Source organism: Rhinoderma darwinii, chromosome 7 (assembly GCF_050947455.1).
Source record: "Rhinoderma darwinii isolate aRhiDar2 chromosome 7, aRhiDar2.hap1, whole genome shotgun sequence".
NCBI classification, from domain to species: Eukaryota; Metazoa; Chordata; class Amphibia; order Anura; family Rhinodermatidae; genus Rhinoderma; species Rhinoderma darwinii.
In genome coordinates this window covers 24438105-24463788 of record NC_134693.1, presented here as the reverse complement: position 1 = coordinate 24463788, position 25684 = coordinate 24438105, and the positions used below count along the sequence as shown (strand labels likewise).

The window sequence follows — 25684 nt, the reverse complement described above, 5'->3', positions numbered from 1 at the left end:
AAAGGTAGGGGAACTAGGCATAACCCTACTGACCCGGAATATAAAGGAGGTAGTAATGGTGGGTGACACAAGTAGGTGAAACCCCGCTATTACCCAACCCCCTTTAACATTGGCGAGCCAGCCAGGAGGCTGTGTGTGTATGTGCTTTTATATATATATATATATATATATATATATGTATATATATATATATATATATATATATATATGTGTGTGTATAAACCAGCAAAATCCAAAACACAAGACAGCACTCCAAATTAAGTGAAAAATAGGATCACTTTAATCACCAATGGTGATTAAAGTGATCCTATTTTTCACGTCATTTGGAGTGCTGTCCTGTGTTTTGGATTTTGCTGGCGATTTGGGACACTGGTCGTGTGTCTGAACAAGAACCTGTGCACCCGATACTGGAAGAACGGTGCTGCTTTTGCTTTGCTTTTTTCTATATATAAAAGCCCCTTTAACATATGGAGAGCCGAGGCCCAAACTGTTTTCAATTTATTTCTGTGTTTGGTACAATAAAGTTGTGTTAAAACGTGAACTAAGATAGGTGGAGAGGCGTGGACTGATAACATACGTACACGGTGAAGTGTTGTGTTATACTGTGCGCCCAGACCTTGAAGTTTGGACGAGTAACACAATTTTATTGAAGGCTTGCTACAGGATACACTTGAGATCAGCGAACCTGTTGGTTTTTTTTGGTTTTGTTTTCTGAGGTATTAACGTCTCTTATTTTGCTTTGCGGTGTGCTGTTCTACGGCGACGAATTGTCGGGCGATCGAGCAACACAAGAGTTTCAGAGGTATCGGCGTCAGTGTCCTTCAGGTGAAGTCCAGCTGGTCAGGAAAAGGCGTTCCGAAGAAAAGGACCTTTTTCATGCAGCAGGGGACAAGGAGGACAACACAGACTGAGATAACTTCTGATAGATAGCAAAGCAAGGAAGTATCGATGTCGGTGTCCTTTGGATGAAGTCCAGCTGGTCGGGAAAAGGCGTTCTGGAGTAAAGGACCTTTTTCATGCAGCAGGGGACAAGGAGGACATTGCAGACTGAGATGACTTCTGATAGAGTGAGTATGGATTTCTCCACACTCAAACACCTTGCTAAACATAGTTCATTCAATCCAGTACCCCCCACTAAATACAAGTCAGTAGGAATGCTGTGGTCCACTCTGCTGGACGAGGCTTATGCGTATGATAAGATGTGCATCAGCAAGAGGAGTGTTTTTAGCAAAACTTCCAAAAGGCTACACATGCTCGCTAAACTGATCTGTGTTTATGAGGAGATGTGGAAGTCTGAAAACACAGAAATGAAGAGTGATTCCCCAAATCTTCACTGCCAGTGTTGTGTCAACAATGTGAAGCAGGTTTGTGCTTTGCAGACACAACTAGCAGAGAATGCCCAATGTAAAATTTATAGAGATAAGCAAATTTGCATGCAGGAATCGCAGGTGATAGATTTGAAATATCATGGTGATGATATTGATACACAGCTGACTGGGTCTTATGCTGTGATCAATGCGTTTAAGGATAAGGTGGCATCTACGGATGCCATCATTGCCAAGTTGAATGATGAGCTTGCTGCTAGGTCACAATTGGTTGCCAGTATGCTAAACATCATAAAAGATTTCTCAAAAATGTTACCGGCCTTGTCTTTTTCAAGGCCTGATTCTGCTGTAAGTTTGCCCTCTACAGGGCAAAAAGGGGGGAGTAGAAAAAGTGATGGATCAGATGTCCCAAATCGTGATCCCATCCAGAAACCTGTAGGTAACATTGTTACGAAAGTGTTACGCAAATGTAAGCTTACAATAATCAGAAGTGCATCCCTAGCCATGCAGAACTTTAAGAGATCATGCACTGGTGACTGCCCTAAGTCCAGCAGAGCATGTACTATTAAATGTTTTGCATGTGCCGACTCAGACAATATTGCGAAGTACTGCAAGTCTTTGGGTACTAAGCAATCTGGTCCTGTTAAATGTTTTAAATTTGGTCAGATGGGACATATTGCTAGAAACTGCCATGGTATGAGCAACTGTGCAAAGCCTAGTAATGAAGCAATAGAAAATGGCCACATTACATCAAATGGTGGATTTAGGAAAGGACAAAATGGCTACATGAGAATGTCCACCACACATTTGCTAAACCATGTGTTCAAAGATCTGAATAACGAATGACAATTGGTTTGGAATTCAGCTGTGAATTTTAAGTAGGCCATAATTTACATGTTCACAGTTAGGTGTTATCTCTTTGATGTCTGTACTGTGTGTTTATGGTCTGTTGTGTTTGTTCCCAGTTCTTTTGTTGTCATTGTGTTTTCTTTTGTGGTTCCTTCACAGATTCTATTGTGGTGTATTCCTGGTTATCAGTAGTTAGGTAGTTATACTATATGGGTGTTGCCTGTATTCATAATACATAAGAAAGCCTAAGTAGGAAAATAACTGGAGAATCAGCCAATGAATAGTGATGTATTTGCTTGTTCTGTGAACTTCAGTATGGTAACGCATTTACATCTATGATCGCAAAATGTTTTAATTGCTCTCTATTTGGGATAATAACGTTGAAATTGTTATTTAACACAATTTCATCAGAGGCCTTCTGCGAGTGCAATTAAAAACAGCGAATAAAAGTGTGGCTGATTATTTTGTGTTTAACTGGAGTTGTCCTTTAGGAAAGGTTGACAGGGTTGTGGGGGCTAACCTTGGCATTACACCCATATCTTGATTTTAAGATAATGGGTTTGGTAAGATGGGGATATAGTTCCACAAACATGAGAATTGTGAAGATCCACACAATGGTACTTCATCTACAGCTCCCCTCAGATATCCTAACCTATAAGGGCAGCCATCCATATCTGTCTGTACAGATGGATGTTGAAAGGAGGAGGATGCGATCCTCTGCCAAGGTAGTTAGTACCGGGTGCTTAGACATCAGTGTTGGGATACCGAGGGGACCTGTGAGATGAAGGTCCACCGAATACCCTCTTCAAGCTTAAGATACATGGGTGAAGGGTATTGGAGTTGGTACCAAGTGCAATATGTTTACTACACCATCTGTGCGACTAATTGCACCGGAAGAAGAAATACTCCTCCAAGGAGCATTTTTACCCTTTTTGTATTATCACAGGTTTCGATGTAGCAGAATGGAAGAACTCCAGTCACCCCTGAGTAGAGGCTCGATATCCGCTCAGATGCTCCTGTAAGACTCCAGATGATCCTGAGTTCAGCGGAGGAAGAGGATATCGTGGAGAAGCTTAAAGAGTCTGAGAATCGAGCCTCCATCCCATTCCCTGAAAATAGACTCAGAGGTGTCCTGGTGGGAGAGCCTGTTTGGGTACAACCCCAAAGCAATTTTGTTCTTCAACCTGCTCATCCACCCTGTGATAGTACTGATGGGTGAAAGGACTTGCCGACCAAGTAAACTAGGTCAGGCAAAAAAGAATGAACTTGGACTAAGGACATAATTCCAATACTGTCCTGCGACCAGTAATCGTCGAGTTTATGTATATATATATATATATATATATCTATATATATATATATATATATATATTTATTTGTGTAATGTAATATTAATCAATGTGTCGTACAAAAACTTTCAAGGTGTACATACAGACTTTCTAGGTGTAGATATGTGTCCGCAACATAGGCATACTCAGTGAGAACGTGCCCGTCCCACAGCGAGTGAGCGTGTACGTGTAGGCGGGCATATATTTACAGCCTGTAGTCACGCCATTTACATGTGTACCTTGCACTTGTTTATGGAGGAGTAGTGAGAGATGCTGTTTGAGCAGGAATCTCTAAATGCGCATATACCTATGGTTTGGGGGGAATATTTTTATATGTTTGATTATTTTACATTTTGTGTGTATGATTGGGTAGTGTGTAGGAACCCTTAGGGACAGGTAAGGTATTCACACACCCTTGTAGGGATTGCCACCTCAACCTTAGAACTGGTATGCTCCATACGATGATGGATTGAAAGTTAGAGGGGAAATGGAAGGCGATGTTCCGCCTCACAATTAGATATCTAGGTACCAAGACATCACCTCCTTCTCAGGGATGTTAACCTGCCATGATAGAGACATGGATATCGGCCCACAAAGATTGTTTCGTCCTCAATCAAGATACGGAAAAGATTTGGAAAGATAACGGATTGCGTACAAAGGTTGTCGAAAGGCGGGCTAAGCCATTCCAAGGCTGACCGTGTGAGGGCACAAGTAGCCTTACACGGGTCGGCATGCTAAAATGGGATCGGCTGCTGGAGAAACCTGCTGACGCTGCTAAAGAAGAAAAGATTCATAAAGAAAGATCAAGATCCAAAAAAAAAGATCAAGGGCTTTGAGTTTTGTTATAGACTTTGAGTTTCTATGGACTTTCAGCTTCATTTTATGGACTTTGAGGTTCTGTCTATGGACATTGAGGTTAGTTCGATGGGCTTTGCGTTTATATGGACTTTTGAGTTTGAGGACTGGCAGGAAGGTGCCCTTGAGGAGATAAGTGATGTTGTGTACCTAAGTCTAAATGTATACTTCATTCCATCTACGACCATTACCAGTAATGAGTGAGGTTGAGGGGGTAATACTGACAAACACTTCCACAAATTTCATTGTCGTGTTCCCAAAAACAGGGGGATTGTAAAGGGAATTGTTTTCTATGTCAGATATTAGTTAGGTGTCTCTGCCCTCTGGGGGAGGGGGGAGATAACATTCTGCACTCCCCCTCCCTCACCAGGTTCATCCTGGGGGGTGGAAGCCATAAGCAGTCAACTTATCCAGGAAGCAGGAAGTTCCAACTGCTTCCATCCCCCTCACCAGGTAATGAGATTCCATGAGGTAGTCATAAGCCCATGCCCTCCCACCTTGCACGTGCATGAACATGTGATGTCACACAGATGTGCACGGGTGTGTTTAAAAAGGACAAACGGTCCCAGACTGCCCTCTCTTATTTCCTGCTCCCAATGGACCCCCCTTCCCTCCTGGTCTGCTCTTGCATCATGACCCTTCCTGAGAGACCAACCTTGGACCACATGAACCGCTAAGTATCCACGTGTAGCAGCAGCTACATGTAACTTCTCCCCTGCACCCCTACCTGCACGTGCCCATACCCCTGGTCCCCTAAGTTCACATTCCCATACCCCTGGTTCCCTAAGTTACCCTTTCTTGCTACCCCCTCATTCACATACCCATACCCCTGTTAGCCCTCGCAGTCCCTGTTAACCCTTGCAGCACTAAGGCAGTAACCCTTGATGTCCCTAAGTTAACCATTGTTTACCTGCATATCCCCTGGTAACACCTTTACCCTTAGTGTACAGGGATAGTTATTGCTAGGACAGAAATAGTGAGTGCGTATTGAATTATAACCGTATTCATATGTTTAGATAAGTGGGTGGTGGCATAATTAGGATTGTGATACCGTGTTTATACTGTACTACGTATAGTGTGAGTATACTCAGTATATATTGTTATATGTATTGGAGTATACTGATACTATACGGTGATCGGTTACTGTGTTCTGTGTTTGGTGTATTTTATATGTAAGTGTGATTATTGTTAGTAATAAATATGACCCTTTATTTACTATACAATTGTATTTACTCAGTCGTATACACTTACGTAGCAACAAAGCAAGTAGATTAACGTTAGTATAAGGAAAAGGTAAGGGAACTAGACATAACCCTAGTGACCCTGAATATAAAGGAGGTAGTAATGGTGGGTGACACAAGTAGGTGAAATCCACCATTTTACCAGCCCTGTAACAATATATAAAGCTGTTTGAATGCTGCCTGGACTCATAAAGAAAGCCTGTGAGTCCTGCTCACCCCACCCACATGCTGTGATTGACAGTTCTCCCAGTATACAAACTCATACAGGATAAGTCGGGTAAGTTTTTTTAAGAAGCGTATTCTGTTGATGGTGCCGAGTAGAACGCTCTTAATATGTTTTAATATTTTTACAGGAAGTTAAATATCTTATTGTCTCAAATGAGATTAAAGTACCTGGCCACCTGTTAGAAAACATTTTCTGCCTATAAACCCATGGCAACACTTCCTACACTTATCCTATCAGTGTTGTAATAGGAACACAAGGCCTCATAGAAACCTGTCAGATCTATTTTTTTATTCACTTACCTGCCCTAATAAAATGTAAAGTGTGGTGTCATGAAGAGACATCTATAGCTGAGCATACATTTGCCCAGCAGCGGCCATTGCAGGGAAAATTTAGTATTAGATGCTGGCCATTCAAATAAATGGCCGACCATTTAATATATGGAGGGGCCACGTCTACCAGATTGAGCGCTGCTCTTTGTTGGCGTCTCAAGTTTCTAGTTAATAGAAAGTCTACTGAGCAGGAGACCCCCTCTATGATGTTGTGTTTAAAGATGGATTAAGATTCCTGTAAAGCCCTTATCATAAATGTTATTTTCTAGAGTATAATAACAAGAAGTGTTGTCATGGGAACAAAGACAGAAAAAAGATCTCACAAAAGGTCTATAACTTATCTTTGTTAATTCAGCACAGAAATTGTATATTTCTGTCACTAGGTCATAAAAGTTCAACTGGTTAACTGAACTAAATAGTACTGTCTCCGTACTTCCAGAGCTATTGTTCATTGACCCATGGCTCCATATATTCCTAATTTGCTGTAGTTAGCCAACAGGGTGGAGGTAGCTTCCCTGCCTCTGATGCTGACCAATCAGTGCAAGGCAGCTTGGGGGTAGTTCACGCCCTTTTGGCTGACTACAGCAAATTCACTTAGGGGAAGCCAACACAACAGTGGGCCATATTTCTGGAATGGGAGGGTCCAGGAAAAAAATTAAAATTGTGCTAGAATCAGGGAGACCATGCTATTAAGGTCAGTAAACCAGTTCAACTTATATGACCTAGTGACATGTTGTCTTATATATGTTCTAACTGTTGTTTTATTGTCTGGTAGTTCTATAAACTACAATTTTGACTACAGGTTACGTTCCCACAAATCTAAGAATTTGTTGTTCTCGAGCAAAATGTGTGTATGCATTTGGGAATCCTTCCTTCAAATATCTGGGTAGCTTTTGATTTTTTAACTTGTTATACATTGATATTATGGTCTCATGTTATTACTTTATCTTTATTTTTATTGCTGGCATAGACACAGTCAGTCACATACTGTACTTATGAGTTTGTTATTGTGTATTAGAAAAGCTGCTGCAATTAGCTTGCATTTATCTTGTATGAAACAGATTTGATTCATATCACTTGGCAGCAATATATTTGGCTTTCTAGCTCTTAAATGTATTCATTATTTTGCAGGTTCTAACCACCTACTGCCTGAAATAGTTAGAGATTTTGTATTTAAATCAGGTTTTTATTTCTAAAATATATTTCATGGTGGTTTTATATTATTTGTGACTATCTATTCTAAAAAAAAAATCCTGAAATATTGCAGTTTTTATAGTGGTCACTAGAGCACAAATAATAAGTTGACAGTTCCTGTTTTTGCAGCTTGGCTGTGTAGGCTGGGGCAGGGTCACTAGAGTCATTATCATTATAACACAAAATAAAATAATGCATGTTTTATCAATACCAGTAGCAGCTTTCCATCAGTGACCAAGAAGCTAATTTAAGGGTGACAACCAACATGGCTCCATTTCCTATTGTCGTTTTTGCCAAAATGGTCACTCCATCTAAACAGACAAATGCTAATATCTGTCAGTAAATCATAAATACCAAACTTTGGCTACTGTTTTAACTTCTGATTTACTACTTTATGGACATTTGTGCATTGTAGAAATCCTCTTCCAGAAAGATAGGTGATTTTTTTTTTAAATGAACTTCCCCTTTAAATGAAGGCATAACCAATTTAACTAGGTATTTATATTTTATTTTGTTCTGCTTTAACTTTGTTGAACATAAAGTTGCAGTGGGAAATTCACAATAAATATACTTTATTTCTCGCCAGGATACTTTTGCAAATCAACATTACTGGATGTGTCTTCATGCAATGAAATGCACATAGCAAAAGCATTAACTTCAATCACATGTTTAATGAGGATGACCAAGTGATAATTATATTTTATAGAAGCGATTTGCTGAAAACGAAAGGCAAGAATATTGGTCTGAAATAATCCTGTTTATTAAACATAGGAAAGCAAAGATAGCTGTAAAATGTTTCCCTGCTGTGTTATCCCTTCTCAACCTACTATTCAGAACGACATGGGAATTGCTACTTTGTCTGCTATTTTTGTGAATTTGGTGTATTTTGTTTTATAAACCAGTGGGGTAGTGTCAATATTGGTTTTGTACGATATGGTTACATTTCTGCTCACAAAGTAGCCCCACTGTTGAACAAGAACCCAATTATAATGGATTTTAAAAGTTGGAGTCCGAAAATATAAAGTGCAGGAAGGAAACGGTTGCTGGGAGGTCAGAAAATTCTGAGTGTAAGCTTTATTTCAGTTACTTATATAGCACCAACATATTACACAGTGCTGTACAGAGGTCTTCTTTTTACTGGAGCTCACAATCTAAATTCCCTATTGGTATGTTTTTGGAGTGTGGGAGGAAACCAGAGTACCCCACACAAACACAGGGAGAACATACAAACTCCATGCAGATGTTCTCCTTGGTGAGATTTGAACCCAGGACCCCAGTGCTGCAAGGCAGTCATGCTAACCACTGAGCCACTGTGCTGACCTGGGTAGGTTTTAAAATTTTAACTGATAAACACTCAAACAGTTCACAGAACTAAGGATTGGCATTGTCCTTTAAAAGAAATTAAAAAGTACTTATCATTAGAAAAAAAAAATCGATCCTTAGATAGTAGTAGATGTGTATTAGATGTAGTTGAGTCAGAAATGTTATGTGCGTCCTACATATTTTGGGACCTACCCAAATAATAATGTCTATCACTGCGATTGATGCAACCTTCAAAAACGTTTTATTAAAAATTATTTTTACTTTTTGAGATACAGCTGTTTTGTATCCTGTATACAGAGCAGCTGTATCGAGCGCTGAAAACTGTATCAGCTAGGTCAGCGGGACTGACGGGTTCAGTGTCAGCGGGTCCTGCATGTCTCTGACACGCAGGATCTATCTGCTATCGATCACATCTATGTTCATACCTTAGATGTGATAGATTACAGGTGGATCCTGCGTATCAGAGACATGCAGGACCCGCTGACACTGACAGTCCCGCGGACCTGACAGATTTAGGTCTCAGCGCACGATACAGCTGCTCTGTATACAGAATACAAAACAGCTGTATCTCAAAAAGTCTAAATTATTTTTAATAAAAAGTATTTTGAAAGTTGCACCAATCACAGTCATTTTTATAAAAAAAAACAAAACAAAAAAAATCTATTGCAAAGGTGCACACAGCCTTTAAGCATTTCTGTAAAATGTTTAAACAAAATATAACTGTGCTGAGTGGGTAGGCTCTTCACAGGAAAGCTATGCTGTGTAATCTGGCCAATCAGCTGCCTTCCCTCTGTTGCTCTCGTTCTCGTCTCACAGGATGACTCACACACAGGTTGCGGAATAAATACTGCTACATCTTAACCCTCCTTTCCCTCCATCTCTTCTCTTCTGCATCTTCAGTTATTGTGTTACTGTCTAAAGAGCTTTTTGAACATTTATAGAGAGGATGCATTTAGGGAGAAGGGAACTAAAAGCTGCTGAAAGAGAATGCCACTTTCCACTAATAAAATATACTACTGATTTATTCCAAAAAACGACAGTGGTTTAAAAGAATTTTCCAAAACAATGAACTTTTCGATTTTCCCCAAGTGAGCATAAATAAAAATTCTTTCTTGACACAACGTGGTGTATGGATCACAGAATATATACCCACAAAACTGCTTTGAAACCCTGTGCCACTTGGCTCTTGGAAGGTACTGATCTTCTCGCAGAGATCCAGCTGGTAGTTGAGTCTTAAGGGCAATGCTCCCTGAGGGAAAAAAAAGCATTCAATATAGCTCTTCTCCAGGAAAAATAAAACTGTCTCTCTAGTGCCACCTATAGGTGACTTCCCTGTAAGTTAATGTCCTTAGGGAGAGTCCGTCTTGCTCCTGGCTTCCACCCCAGTGTCTGCAAGGAGCTAAAGTTTTATAAGGGGGAACTGAGGATTCAGAACACGATGACCACACATTACCCCTCAGACCTCCATGAGAAACATCCAAATAGGGTAATACACCCATAAAAGTCCTGATATTGTCCTAGCCAGTTGGCCCAGGCAAATATAAGTAAATATGCTCAAATGTGTGAAAGAAAAGGGCTGTGCAAATGTGCTGTAAGGGTATGTTCACACGGCCTTTCTTCGGCCTGTTTTCTCTTAAAAATAGCTCCGTATTTTGAGATGTTTTTGGCTCTGCGTGCTCAATTTTTATTTTTTTTTTAACTCTAGAGCCACTCTTTTGTTAGTTAGGGAAATAAGTTTTCTAGTGAACACATATATCATGTCTGCAGTCACGGGGACAACTGAAGCAGATGTTCTATGGGAAGAGAACAAATCCGAGCACCATGATTCCTAGACTCCCGGGATTATGACTCAGGATGACTTTTATTATACAACATAAACATTAATTTGCTGAAACCGGACAACTCCTTTAAACAGGATCTGTCACTAGTTTAGTAATGGCCAATCTCTAACAACAGGCGCTGTCACATTGATAATGCTAGTGAAAATTGCGTCCCAAAAAGTGTATTATTTTAAAAATTAAGAAGTTTTTTTCGAAATATGTAATTGCTGTCTCTATTCATCAGTTACTGAAAACGTCATTATTGCTATCTACTTCTTTGTAATAGGTAACCTCGGCAGGGTGGATTTTATCTCAGAATTTGAATATGACCTGTTTATCAGGCCTGATACATGTAACCCGCGTTTTCGTGTCTGGTTCAACTTCACTGTGGAGAATACTAAAGAATACCAGGTAAGTCAAAATGATGATATTGATTTCTCCTTGAATTTCTGTATTCAATATCCAAAATAAGTCTGAAGTGAAGATACAGTATTATGGACTCCCAAGATGTCCTAAACTTTGTTTTCGCCATAGATTGATTGAAGATGCTTGTCTTGTATCACAATCAAAGTGTTTACAGAAAGTTGTCATGTCAATATTTGCTGAATTATCTGTAAACTTTGCTTATGCTGACATTTTTTTATGCTGTTCGGATACTCTGGCACTTTTTGCTATTTACCGTAACTAAAATAAATAGCTTGGATCAATATTTGATAGCATATAACAAACACAGTACTTTGCTTGCAATTTTTTCTCGTTTGGTTGACATCTTGCTTTGTGGCAGTTCTAGCCCTAAAAATTGATCTTTTATTAAAGTTATTAAGCAGTAAAATTGAGCTGTATTTGACCTTCGATACAAGCAGTGTGTATGTTGTTCTTAAAGGGGTTGTCCAACTTCTGACAACTGATGACCCATCCACCGGATAGGTCATCAGTATGTCATCGGTGCGGGTCCGTCACCCAGACCCCGAACCGTATGTTGTGGCACATAATGGTATGTATAGCGCCCGGAAGCAGTTGGCTCTGTACATAGCATAGCGGCCGTGCTGCAGAACTGCAGGTCTGCTCCTATCCACTTGAATAGGAGCAGAGCTGCAGTCGGCCGCTATTCCGTGGCCGGAGCTAACTGTTTCCGGCTTGTACGTCCGATGCACAGAGGCACTGGACCAGCTGATTTGTGCGGGTCACGGGTGTCGGACCCCCGCTGATCAAGTACTGATGACCTATGCGGTGGACAACATCTAACAACATCAGTTGTTAGAAGCTGGAAAACCCCTTTAAGAAAGTCAGGAGTATGTTCACTCTGCTCATTGGAAAATTTAAGGGAAACTTTTTAGACATTTTATGTCATTCCTCATGATGACAGTAAGGCTATTACTTTTACTAATGCTTCTGCAGATTTCTGGTGAGAAAGTATGCTAAGGCTTAGGCGCCACAGTGTCGCCTGTCAGTTTTGGTGAAATTGTGGGATTACAGCACTCACACCCAAACTTTTATGTTTCGCTATGTGAGAAAAAAAACTTACAAGCCACTTTGCAAACATAAAAAAAAATTATAAAACAAAATTTGATTATGTCACAATTTTGTGATGGTAGCAAGAACACTTTGGAAATGTTTTTCTATAGGGAAGTATTGAAGTAAAAGATATGGTAAGCCTGTGAATTTACTGAAATTTGTGTGCATCGCTGTAGAACCCTAGCTAAAATGTTTTATTTGACATAATATAGAACTAAAGGGGTTATTTCATGAATCTTTTATATACAAAAAGTGCAGAAATGCACAGCTGTTTTAAAGGAATTTGCTGTGTTTCTAGCATTTAAAAATTCCTTCTAATCTGTGCTTCTGGGGCAGGCTCTGAGCAGAATCCGTTTTCTTCCCTCTCGGGCAGCTGACCGTATAGTCCCTTCTTACTTTCCCTGCAGATAGGTAGTATGGAGTCCAGGGTAGTGAAGGTATGTACTTTGTGAAATCCACTGTATGCACTCATTTAGAAAGCAAAAATCTAAATATTTTATTTAAATAGAACAATAAAGACTGAGTGGACATGTGCAGAGTTCCTATCTGCTGTCAGGATGCAGAGCTTTACAGTCCTAACCATCTGAGAAGGAGTTTCGTCAGCTATACTGCCATGTTACTGCAGAGGCTCTGCTCCTTCCCTGACAAGCAGGGTAGATGTAAAGGATCTGCCAGACACAGCTTCTGTGTCGACGCCCGTGGTTAGTCAGTCTGCACCTGCTCCTAAGTCTGATCGAGTGACCCCTCCTTCTACCAATCAGGCTGGGAGGCTGAGGAGTGGGAGAGCCTATCACAGCCTGGCCAGACGGAGCTAGCTCCTGCCCCCTGTCTATTTATACCTTCACTTCCTGCTCCTCCTTTGCCTGTGATTCTGTCAGTTTCCTGGCTCTGCTGCTGCTGCTTGTACTTTTGTCCTCTGCTCCATATAGACCCTGGCTTACTGACTACTCTCCTGCTCTGCGTTTGGTACCTCGTACACTCCTGGTTTGACTCGGCTCGTTCACTACTCTCCTGCTATGCGTTTGGTACCTCGTACACTCCTGGTTTGACTCGGCTCGCTCACTACTCTTGTTGCTCACGGTGTTGCCGTGGGCAACTGCCCCGTTCCCCTAGCTTCTGTGTACCCTTGTCTGTTTGTCTGTCGTGCACATAGTGAGCGTAGGGACCGTCACCCAGTTGTACGCCGTCGCCTAGGACGGGCCGTTGCAAGTAGGCAGGGACTGACTGGCGGGTAGATTAGGGCTCACCTGTCTGTCTCCCTACCCCGGCATTACAGTAGAGAGCTAGTTCTATTGGCTGCTCTTCAGTGAACAGTGATTACTATGCAGAGACCTGCTTGTGGGGAAAGTGACTGTGGATGTATATCCACCAGCACTCAACTGATTAGGTGGATGCGCACATTACTATGCACTTTGAACACCAGGTGGTGCCATACTATGTAAGTAAATTCCATAAATTGTCACTGCATAATTTTAGTTTAATAGCAAACATTGGTAATTTTTCTATTATCTATGCAATCAATTTTATATTTAATGGTGGAACAACCCATTTAAAGTTGCTACAGTCAACATAGTGCTGACAGACAAAAACTTAAAGGGGTATTCTAGACAAAAAAAAATTATCATCTCTCCACTGGATAGGTTGAGTTAGATCGGTAGGGGTCCGACTGCTAGGATCCCTATGTCACTCTCAAAGAGTGTGAGTGAAGCTTCAGGAATTTCCTTACACTTATTCTCCTCTTTGCTGCATTTATGTGGCTGTTGGGCATGGGGAATGAAGCCTCACTGTTCTAACATTTATTACCTATCCACTGGTTAGGCGATAAATACCCCTTTAATGACCTTGCTACACTCCTATAGGGTGTGGTACCTACTCACAAACATTAGTAAATAGCCCAACCGTTCTTCAACAACCACAAAATCAAAAATACCATATCAGCGGATTCATAGATAGATGGGTGCAAGTCTCAACAGGACTTGATTTAAAGTCCCCTACTGTAAGATCCCAAAGAGACAAGGCAGCACATCCAAAACAAAGGGAACTTATTTACCCATGCAACGTTTCAGCTCAACAGAGACTTTCTCAAGCCTTTTGACGTTGAGCTGAAACGTTGCTTTGGTAAATAAGTTCCCTTTATTTTGGATGTGCTGCCTGGTCTCTTTGGGATCTTTTGGTTCTTCAACAACCGTCTATCACCAAGGGTGAGAGCACTTTTAGACATTCTAGCCTAGCATAACTAACACTGTTTAGTATTGAGTGAGCTCGGTTGTGTAGAGAGTGCAGGACTTTGACTTGTGAACTCTACCCTAATTCTGGCTCATGGTGATTGATAAACTCTCTGGATGCGCAACACCCATATTGCTACTCTGAGGTGTGAAAATGTCAATTTCCGAGGCTGAATGTCGAAGCAGAAGCGTCCACCATTTTTTAACACGTCAGAAAGACTAAAGAGAACTATTTTGTGGTCTTATTAGTAACTATAGGAAACTTCTTTTCTTTTGCACAAGTATTTTTACTTGTTATTCAGTTATATTGCTAAATGAACACCATAATCCTGCTAATGGTTCCCAACCACGACACATTTTGCTCTGCACAATCTCTAATCCTTTTTTGACATGTCACATCACACCGTGTACTTTGTGTATGACTGTTCCAGGAACATTCTAGGAAACGCCGCAGTGGGCAATGTGAGAGTCACTTCAGAGAAAACTATCGACTGAGATTAATCTCTATAGAGGTGATACAAACACTAGTCAATAAATCCACGAAAATGCAGACACATATGTTTATCAGCCCATAGTTGTTTAGGCATTTTCTTAAATATCAAAGGATTTAGGGGATTTAAGGGGAAACATTTTGTGCCAACATCTGCAAGGCCTCATAGAAATAAATATTGTCTTGTTGATAAAGGTTAAAAAGTAAAAGCATTTTACCAGCGCAGAGGTTGTAGAGAGGGCAAGAATGAATTATCCATTATTCTGCGGCATTTATTATCTGATAATACAATTAGCGATACCCTGTCATTAGGTATGTGGTAGAACACTGAGACAAATATCCCAATGTGCCAGGTTATACACAATCCAAACAAAGATGCCAATCCATCTATCAGTCCATGAAAAATTAGGTCAGTGTCAAGGTCGAATCAAGGACGGTAAGAGCACACGGGCAAAGATTTGGGGTGGGTCCCCTCCATAGTAGCAGTGTTTTTAATATGTGGATAACTTATCTCCATACACATTAAAAAATTGTCAGCAGATTAAGATGATTTTAATAGGACGTGACAACAATCTAATGTGTATGAGAGCAGCCATACCGCCCCCCTGGTGTCTACTACTGAGGGAAACAAGTTTTAGCAACTTATGTTCAACCAGGGGATAAGAGTTATGAGATATATCTGGCAGCTGCTTATCCACCTCTCGCTGTGGCAATAAACACGCGTGCTCGGCAACAAGAATTCTTCTACTTAACAAAGTAGCAAGAAAATGTAACTCTGACCACCTACTAATAAGTAATAGAAAGAGCTGCATAATCACGCTTTTTGTCACATATTAAAACCTCCATATTGAATAGATGCTTTAAATCTTTTTTTTTTTTTTTTTAAGTCTTGCTTTGCTACTGGGAAGGGCTGATCGAAGGTATCTGGGTGATAAAGACCCCTGAGCAATTGCCCACTTTTCCCTTCCTATAATCCAGCCCTGGTCAATTGAGTCCATCTCTAATATGTCCCACACTATTTACATCAACATTTCGAACAGACTCCTAGTAAACACATTTTTGATGGACTATTTGTAAAAAAAAATAATGGTTTGACAACCATGGATCCCAGGCTCTTTTTTTTTTCTCCATAAAGATAGCAGGGCCTCCTTAATTTCTGTAGATATGGTTGTTCTTCTGTATTTGTAGATCTATCTAATCGATGAACCAATCAGCCATAACATTAAAACCACCGACAAATTAAGGGAATAACATTGATTATCCTGTGACAATGCCGCCTGTCAAGGGGTGAGGTATATTAGGCAGCAAGTAAACAGTCAATTCTTGAAGTTGATGTGTTGGAAGCCGGAAATATTGGCAAGTGTAGGGATCTCAGTGACTTTGACAAGGGCCAAATTGTGATGGCTGGACCACTGGGTCATATCATCTAAAAAACGCCAGGTCTGGTGGGACGTTCCCGGTATGCAGTGGGTAGTACCAACCAAAAGTGATCCAAGAAGGACAACCGGCGACAGGTTCATTGGCACCCAAGGCTTATTGATGCACTTGGGGTGTGAAGACTAGCCTATGTGGTCCGATCCCAAAGAAGAGCTACTGGGGCTACTGACAAAAGTTACTGCTGGCTATGATAGAAAGGTGTCAGAGTAGTTAGTTCAGCCATACATTTTTCCAGCAGTGGCCGATGATGTAGGGCTAAACATGTAAAACATGGATGGACCAGGTCTTCCTTACTTAGTGGCTCTATCCCCTGGCTTAAAAAGGACAGTCCCGCCGCACCCCCTCATTTATGACATTTATATGACCTAATAGAAGACATGGAAAGGTATTCTAGATAGCCTCTTTGATTAAATATGAGTAAAGTTAAAGACATTGATAATCATATACTATATCTTTCTTTCTCTACACTAGCAGGTTTACATTGTATCCATTTTCTTTATACACAGTAACCTACTATGCAGTGATAACAAAAAAATACATTATCCGTTCACAGCTATCATAATGAAATCCTTATAAGCTTTGTCTCCACTGTTCATTTCTATATACTGCTAACTATGTGGCAGTACAGAACATAGATATAGCTCTCACCGTATATTAAATGTTGTAAAGCCGTCTATGTTTTTTTACTCTAATTTTCTTTTTACATTCCATCTTTGAAATGTATGTTCATCTCCGGCTATTGTCCTGTTGCTTGGCAACCTTTAAACCATACCTTTGTGGGGTGACAAAGAGCTTAACATGACTCCTTGCTTTTTCTATCTGATCATGTTACAAGGCACTAATCGTATTCACTAGGAAGCATTATTAACAGAAAACTGGGAGTTATTATGAGCAAGGACCGTTCCTAGGGAATGCTCTCACTAGCGGGTGGCATGCCACCGGACAGAAGAATACGTTGGTTTCCAAAAACCTTAACGTTTTCGTTTCCAATGAAGACTGGCTACTTTTTAGTAGTTCTCCGTAGTGGTATATCCGTATTTAGAAAGTATCTTTGGTTTAAAGGTTAGGATAAGGTTTTGATAAAATGGTTGCAGGTAATGCAGGGCTTATTCTACAGCAGTGGTGATCAACCTACCACATTATTGGGGTCCCAGATGCAGCTTGTAACTTCATCCAAGGGCTGCTCATTCTATACAATGTTTATTGTCCCCTATTTGCAACATAGAGGTGGTGAAACATGTGTGATACATTGTAGCCAAGAGATAGCAGAGTGAGTATGCTCAGCCCCTTTATTATCATGCGAGAGTAACATTTAGGCTGAATGCACACGTTGCGTATTACGTGCGGATTTGCCGTGCAGATTTTCATGTGGCGAATCCGCAGCCTAAGGCTTTATTGACATGAGCATTTCCATTTTGCATCCGCAAAAAAAGGACACGTTTTTCATGCGTTGCAGTTCCTTGTGCCATCAGTGTGTGTTCCGTGTGCCATCAGTGTTGGTGCACATTTCTTTATTAAAAAAAATTTTTTTCTCAGCTTTTCAGGGAACTGGTGCTTGAATCACAGACAGCACAAGGATGTGCGTGCGTGTGCTGTCCGTGATTTTCACGCACCCATTGAATTCGATGGGTGTGTGATCCGCAAAAAACGCACAAGAATAGGACATGCAGTGAGTTTCACGCGACGGAAACACACTGCATGAAAAACACTGAATGTCTGAATGGACCCAATTGAATTGCATAGGTCCGTGTGACGGCCGTTGTTTAACGGCCGTCACACGGACGTATTCAATGTTCGTGTAAATAAGGCCTAATACAGTACCAGCAAAGTAAATAAGATTTAAAGAAATCTCATCTACACGGTGCAGATTTTTTCTGCACGTAAATTGACCTGGGTGCGTATTTTAAAATCCACAGCATGTCAATTTATCCTGCGTTTCCGCTTGCGAATTGTATCTGACTAGTTTTACAGAAAAACGTACCAAAACCCGCAGCATAAAACCGCACCTATTTCTGGATCTGTGAAGTGGTGGTGTCTTCATTCTAGAACAGATTTCTATAACTCATATTTAGATATTCAGTGAATTTTATAATACAGACGGCATTATATGTCAGACATTGGACAGGGTTCCGTCAGAGTAGATAAGGCCAGATGAGTCATTGTGTTAAATGACCTGCTCCGTGTGGAAATTAAAAATTGTTGAGGCTCATTACAGATCATCTAAAAATTAAGAATGGCCTCTTAACCATCTAGAGTATCATCACTATTGTTGTACCCTCAGGGTGGCCACGACGAGTCATTCTGATGTACTGAACTATTAACACAATGCAGCAACTATAGTTAAAGGCTATGTAAACTTTTGAAGGCATTTTTTTTTAAAGAAATTATGTTTTATTTAATTTTGAACAACTTTTGAATTTCTTTTTTTTAAGATACAGCTATACATAGAAGCTGTATCTTCCAGTCAAAGCCAAATCCGTCAGGTCAGCGGGACCGACGGCTTTGGTGACAGCGGGTCCTGCGTGTCTCTGCCACGGTGGGATCCAGCTAGAATCTATCCCATCTAAGTTCATGAACTTAGTTGTGATCGATAATAGCTGGATCCTGTGTGTACCTAAGCTCTCAGTCCCGCTGACCTGACGGATTCGTCTTTGACCGCAAGATATAGTTTCTATGTACACAGGATACAAAGAAGCTGTATCTCAAAATTTTTCATTTAAAAAAAAAATAAAATCCAATTAAAAATTTGCCAAAATGAAATAAAACATTTTTTTTATTTTTTTTAAGAAGCGCCTTTAAAAGCGTGCATAGCCTTTAACTATTCACAAGATGTATTTGATCTAATCCTACTTATCAATGGGGCACATGCATCGTTCGATATATATAATATATATATATATATATATATATATATATATACATATATACAGGGGCGGACATACCGCATGTGCAGCCGGTGCAGCTGCACAAGGGCCCCGCGTGGGAAGGGGGCCCGTTCCTCTGCTGGCCGACTCAGTTCTCAGCTGCGCGATGCTGAGGACTGAGACAGAGGCCCGTGGACCACTGGCGTAGCTATAGGGGTCGCAGCGGTCGCAATTGCGACCGGGCCCCGAAGCCAGGGGGGCCCACGGCCCCCCGCACCACATCAATAAAAAGTTACTATAGTAACTCGGGCCGCGGGCCCCTGTTACTATAGTAACATACTTTACTTACCTTCCTGGTTCCGGATCGCAGCGGAGGTCCTGACGTCAGGCGCTGTGCGCAGCACATGACGTCACAGCGCTATGCGCCGCGCACAGCATCGAGACGACAGAACTCCCGCCGCGGCCGAAGAGGAAGGTAAGATAGCCCTGACTGGCGGGGTCCGACTCCTGGGACCCGCCAATCAGCTGTTTTGAAGGGGCCGCAGCACTCGTACGAGAGCTGCTCCCCTTCATTCCTGTCACTTCATTCCGGTCACACTGTGAATCGGTTTCGGCGATTCACAGTGTGGGCGAGTAGTGAAATGAAGGGGAAGCAGCTCTCGTACGAGTGCTGCGGCCCCTTCAAAACAGCTGATTTGCGGGTCCCGGGCGACACATCAGCTATTGATGGCCTATCCTGAGGATAGGCCATCAATGTTTAGGGACTGCACAACCCCTAAGCCTACGATGTAGCAGGCTTAGGGGGCCCATGAGACAGGATCACAGATTGTGTGATGCTGTCTGCTGGGCCCTGTATCTAAGCCAATCACATGGTAGGCTTAGATACATGGCCCATGCGTGATCCTGTCTGCTGGGCCCTGTATCTAAGCCTACCACACTGTAGGTTTAGATACAGGGCCCCAGCACACAGTAATCTTATACTGTATAAGATTACTGTCTGCTGGACCCTGTATCTAAGCCTACCTTGTGGTAGGCTTAGATACAGGGTCCCACAGACAGTATCACACATGGGCCCTGTATCTAAGCCTTAGGGTATGTGCACAGACACTAATTACGTCCGTAAGTGACGGATGTATTTCGGCCGCAAGTACCGGACCGAACACACTGCAGGGAGCCGGGCTCCTAGCGTCGTACTTATGTACGACGCTAGGAGTCCCTGCCTCGCTGTGGGACAACTGTCCTGTACTGTAATCATGTTTTCAGTACCGGACAGTTGTCCGGCAGCGAGGCAGGGACTCCTAGCGTCGTACATAACTATGATGCTAGGAGCCCGGCTCCCTGCAGTGTGTTCGGTCCGGTACTTGCGGCCGAAATACGTCCGTCAATTCCGGACGTAATTAGTGTGTGTGCACATACCCTAACACATGTGTTACTAATCATTTTTTGTGTGTTTTCTTACAGGTTCGGTCGTTGGACTACGGCGGATTCCAGGACTACTTCGATGACAGCTTTTTTTTTTATTAATAAAATGGTTAATGAGGGTTGTGTTTTTTTTTTTTATTTCAATAAAATATTTTTTCTATGTCTTTGTGGTTTTTTTTAAACTATATTACTACCGCCTTAGTAATGGCCGCCGGCTGATTGACAGCATCCATTGCTAAGGCAGGGCTTAGTGTTAGCCGGTGCAGAGGCTAACACTAACCCCCTTTATTACCCCGGTACCCACCGCCACCAGGGGTGCTGGGAAGAGCCGGGTACGATCCAGTACCTGACCATCTGTAGTGATGGTCGGCCACTGGGGTGGCCGCAGGCTGGTATTATCAGGAGGGGAAAGGCCAGATACAGTGGCCCTTCCTACCCTGGTGATGCTAGGCTGCTGCTGCTTTATTGTATCTGGCTGGTTATGAAAATGGGGGGGACGCCACGTCATTTAAAAAATAATTGGAAAGAACGATGTCGGGTCCCCCCCAATTTTCATAACCAGCCAGATACAACACAGCAGCAGCAGGCAGCATTACAAGGGTGGGAAGGGCCACTGTTTTTGGCCTTCCCCAGCCTAATACTACCAGCCTGCGGCCACCCCGGTGCCTGCCCGTCACTACAGCTGGTCGGGTACTGGTTTGTACCCGGCTCTTCCCAGTACCCCTGGTGGCGGTGGGTACCGGGGTAATAATGGGGGTTAGTGTAGACTCTGCACCGGCTAACATTAAGCCTCGCCTTAGTAATGGAGGTTGTCAATCAGCCAGCGGCCATTACTAAGGCGGTGATAATAAAGTTTAAAAAGATACAAGCACATAGAAATTTTTTTTATTGAAATAAAAACACAACCCTCATTAACCATTTTATTGAGAATAAAAAAAACGCCGTCATTGAAGTCCTCGTATCCGAAGTCCAACAACCGAACCTGTAAAAAAAACACAAACACACAAAAATAATCAGTAACACATAAAGAAGCAAAATTATTATTCTTACCTTTCCTGGGTCCAGCGCTGGAGCCGCAATGTCAGCGAGCTGGGCCCTGTATCTAATCCTATCATGTGTGATACAGTCTGCTGAGCTGTGTATCTAATCCAATCATGTATGATACTGTGCTGGGCCCTATATCTAATCCGATCATGTGTGATACTGTCTGCTGAGCCACTGTATCTAATCCTATCATGTGTGATACTGTCTGCTGAGCCACTGTATCTAATCCTATAATGTGTGGTACTGTCTGCTGAGCCACTGTATCTAATCCTATCATGTGTGATACTGTCTGCTGAGCCACTGTATCTAATCCTATCATGTGTGGTACTGTCTGCTGAGCCACTGTATCTAATCCTATCATGTGTGGTACTGTCTGCTGAGCCACTGTATCTAATCCTATCATGTGTGATACTGTCTGCTGGGCCACTGTATCTAATCCTATCATGTGTGATACTGTCTGCTGAGCTGTGTATCTAATCCTATCATGTGTGATACTGCCTTCTGAGCCACTGTATCTAATCCTATCATGTGTGATACTGTCTGCTCAGCCACTGTATCTAATCCTATCCATAGTTTATAGGGTCGTAGTGCTATAGATATGCTATGCTGTCTCCTATACACACACTTTTTTTTGGGGCGGACACATATGTATTGGGGCTATTTCCCGGACATTTTAAGCCCTGAGGGTATGTTCACACGGCAGCGTCTGTTACGGCTGAAATTACTGTGCTGTTTTCAGGAGAAAACAGCACCGTAATTTCAGCCGTAATGGCATGTGCAGGCGTCTTTTGCTGCGTCCACTACGGAAGTAATTGAAGCTGGTTTTCCATGGAGTCCATGGAAAACGGCTCCATTTACATCTGAAGAAGTGACAGGCAGTTTTTTACGCGCCGCCTTTCGACAGCGGCGCGTAAAAAAAAATGACCATCGGCACAGAACATCGTAAGACCCATTCAAATGAATGGGCAGATGTTTTCCGACGCTTTTGAGCCGCATTTTCGGATGTAATTCAATGCTAAAACGCCCAAATTACGTCCGTAAATAGTGTGTGTGTGAACCCAGCCTTAGTGACGCCCCGGCTGCTAGTGCTGCATTGTTGGGTCACTTAGGAGACCCAGCGATGCAGCTGAAAGCGGACCGTCGGCCATGAGAAGTTTGCGGGGTGGGGGGGGGGGGGCCCTGGCACATTATCTGCACAGGGGCCTTTTGCAGTCTGTGTCCGCCACTGCATATATATCGAACGATGCATGTGCCCCATTGAGATATATATAGTCATAAAAAATGCTTATGCGTTTCTAGTCCTTTCTTTCTTATCAATGTTCTTCCCTGCAGTTCTTTAGTTTTCTTCAATCAAATGATACAGTCTGGGAATAGATGAGAATGTATGTGAAGGGGGTAGGAGATGTGGTTGGAGATACCATGTATCTGTAGAACGCAGGATATTTGCTTGTGCTTTGGTCTACATGAAAGGAATGGTTTCACTATTTAGCATGACTTGTGAGGTCTGTTTTTATTATATCTCCTTTCATAATCTTTTTTTTCATCTCTTGCAATTTCCGTCAAGACGAGACCTGCTTGAATTTAATCTATGCTTAGACCTCATTTAGAGTTTAGTGGAACACACAGTAACTGTCTTAGTCGCCAGAGACTTGATTTAACATCTTCGCCACTGGAAAAAGCAATTTACCTGGGATCTATGACATTTTTATCTTTTTTTCTTTTTTAATTTTTGAGCTTCTCAAAACCCAAATTTTTTTAACTGAGGATCAGAATCTTGCAGGTTTTAGCAATAATCAACTACATTTTAAAGTGGTTCCACTTTTAAATGTATTCTTTTTAAATTTCTTAAAGGATTGGTTTAGAAAAGCCATTTTTAAATACCCTATTAGGGGATTCTACGTTAATAGAGTAAGGGGTCCCACTTATAGGACTCTCATCATCTATAAGCTTGAGTGTTGAGTGACTTCTTCAAATAGTATCTCTTTTTCTGCAGAACCCACATATCTGTACATTATGATAACAGACCATTTATTTTAATTAGAAATGTGTAATGCTTAATTTCTCCTGTGATGGTGCTGCAGGGAAATAGAAGACTTGCTTCCATGTCGTATTATTCTAGTTTAGCCTGTGAGAAATTGCACCTTCTTTTGACCATCAGAACACACAGATTTGTTACCATTGCTCCAGAGCATTGCTTATTGACTAAGAGGGGCGCTGATTCTAGAAGAAAGTTTTTTTAATCTCATGGGTCTTCTTTAAGATTCACTTCTCATTATTTAGGCTCTTAGGAAGCTTTAGTTGCTTAGTACCAAGAAGCTGACAAGAAAATGTCAAGACTTTGCTGTATGTTGTACATTTAATTAATAACATAGATTGGAACAAAGTGTTAGTTCTAATGACAGTGTTTATTAGTTATGATTTTTACAATTATTTATAGGGGTAAGTTTTTTCCTTTTATAAAATTAAGCTTTTTTTTGAGAGAATAGAGTATTACCATCTCCTCCCCTGCAATTTAGCTGTGTCTGTTTCTTTGGGCGGGATTTGTATTTCCAGGAATTGTTTAGTTATCAAAAAAAATACAAATCCTGCCCTGCTTCTCTCCTGAATAAGCGTGCTCCAGGTACCTCAGAGCTTCGCTGCTCTGCTCAGAGTTTCTGGAGAACCCAGTGAGGTTCATCCTCTGAGCTGCCCGACCGGTTGGCCTTGGTGTAAAATATGTTTATCTCCCCAATGTTCCTGATAATCAGTTCTGCACTGCCCTGACCTGCAATATACTGGGAGCATTGAGGAGAATGAGTTAAGAGAATCTCCTCCGCACTCCTCATATATCAGCGCTGCACTGACATGGCCAACAATGCTCATGTATGTGTAGCGCTGGGGAGATACTCTATCTAGGTCTAATGCACACGACCACAGTTTGTTGTCCATGTTCTATCTGCAATTTTGGGGATAGCACACGGACCCATTCATTTATATGGCCTCATGTACAGTACCGTGATGTTCACGGATCTGTTTGGGGGCCGTGATTCCGGACTGCAAAAGCTCAGAACATGTCATTTTACTGCCCGTATTTGCGGATCATGTGACCAACTCAGGAGGTTTAGACTAATTCCAGCCTTCTTTTCTTTTTTTTTGTGGATCCGTGAATACTGATGACACACAGATGCACTACGGAAGATTTTTTGCGGACAAATGGACCACAATGGAGCTGTCGTTTTACGGTCCGCAAATCCACTATGGTTGTGTGCATTAGGCCTTGCTTATTTACCCCAATGCTCCCCGTGCATTGCTGGTCAGGACAGTGCTCATATATGTGCAGAGAACTCTCTTTGTTCCTGAGCTACCACCGGTGGGGCAGCAATGTGGATAAATAGAGGAGAGAAATGGATTCCTTATAATTGCCAGAAGCAACTATCTGGCAATAGAGAGGAAAGAGTTTATCTCCCCTGTTTTTCCATGACGCCCCCACCGCTCGTGAGTGTAACTCAGGAACAAGGAGAGTTCTCTCCCCATATATCATCACTGTCCGGACCAGCAATGTACGGGGAGCGTTGGGGTAAACAGAACGAGTAGAGGTAAGTAATAGAGTCTGGTCTTTGTAAGGGATGAGTCATTGAACATTGGCAACTGCGCTTGCGTTGTTCCAGGATGAATCGGAAAGCATCGCACAGCCTGATATTCACGCTCCTTCTGGCATGGACGAGCCAGGTCACATGTCCCTCCAGGTCTCGCACTGTGATGGACGAGAGCGGCGTGACACTGGAGAGAAAGCTTTTTGTTGACCAACGGACATGGCTTACTGAAGGCAAAGAGTAGGGCAGGTCTGCTTATCTGGATATATTAGTAAGTTTAATCATGGAGTACAAATAAAGTGGCCAACCCAGAAAAAAAAGAGAATGCAAAAGAAACATTGATATTATTGAAACTATAGAGAACATGTGTAAAGACAAACCACACAATTGGTGAATCATACTGTAGGGACAATAACCACAAGCCTTGGGCTTTATGTCATTGTTGTTGCATTCTGCTTATGTATTTCCTTTCCCGATTTGTAATAGAACCATTGATATTTTTAGCGCTTTGATATTTTCTTTTTATATCATTGTCAATAAACAGTTGGGGTCACGGCCAAAGCTATAAGGATGAATATAAATATAAATGCATTTTTGATGGTATACTTTAAGGTAAAGCAAATCC

The 25684-nt window shown here is 41.7% G+C and overlaps 1 protein-coding gene across 3 annotated transcripts in view; it reads left to right on the top strand.

Annotated features, from left to right (window-relative positions):
* AGBL4 (AGBL carboxypeptidase 4) overlaps positions 1-25684 on the top strand; it is a 1201113-nt gene that overhangs the window by 127626 nt on the left and 1047803 nt on the right. For all 3 annotated transcript variants that reach the window (XM_075832130.1, XM_075832129.1, XM_075832131.1), the window contains exon 3: positions 10777-10901. In XM_075832130.1, the coding sequence (XP_075688245.1) occupies positions 10777-10901 (125 nt within the window). The remainder of the gene's footprint in view (positions 1-10776; positions 10902-25684) is intronic.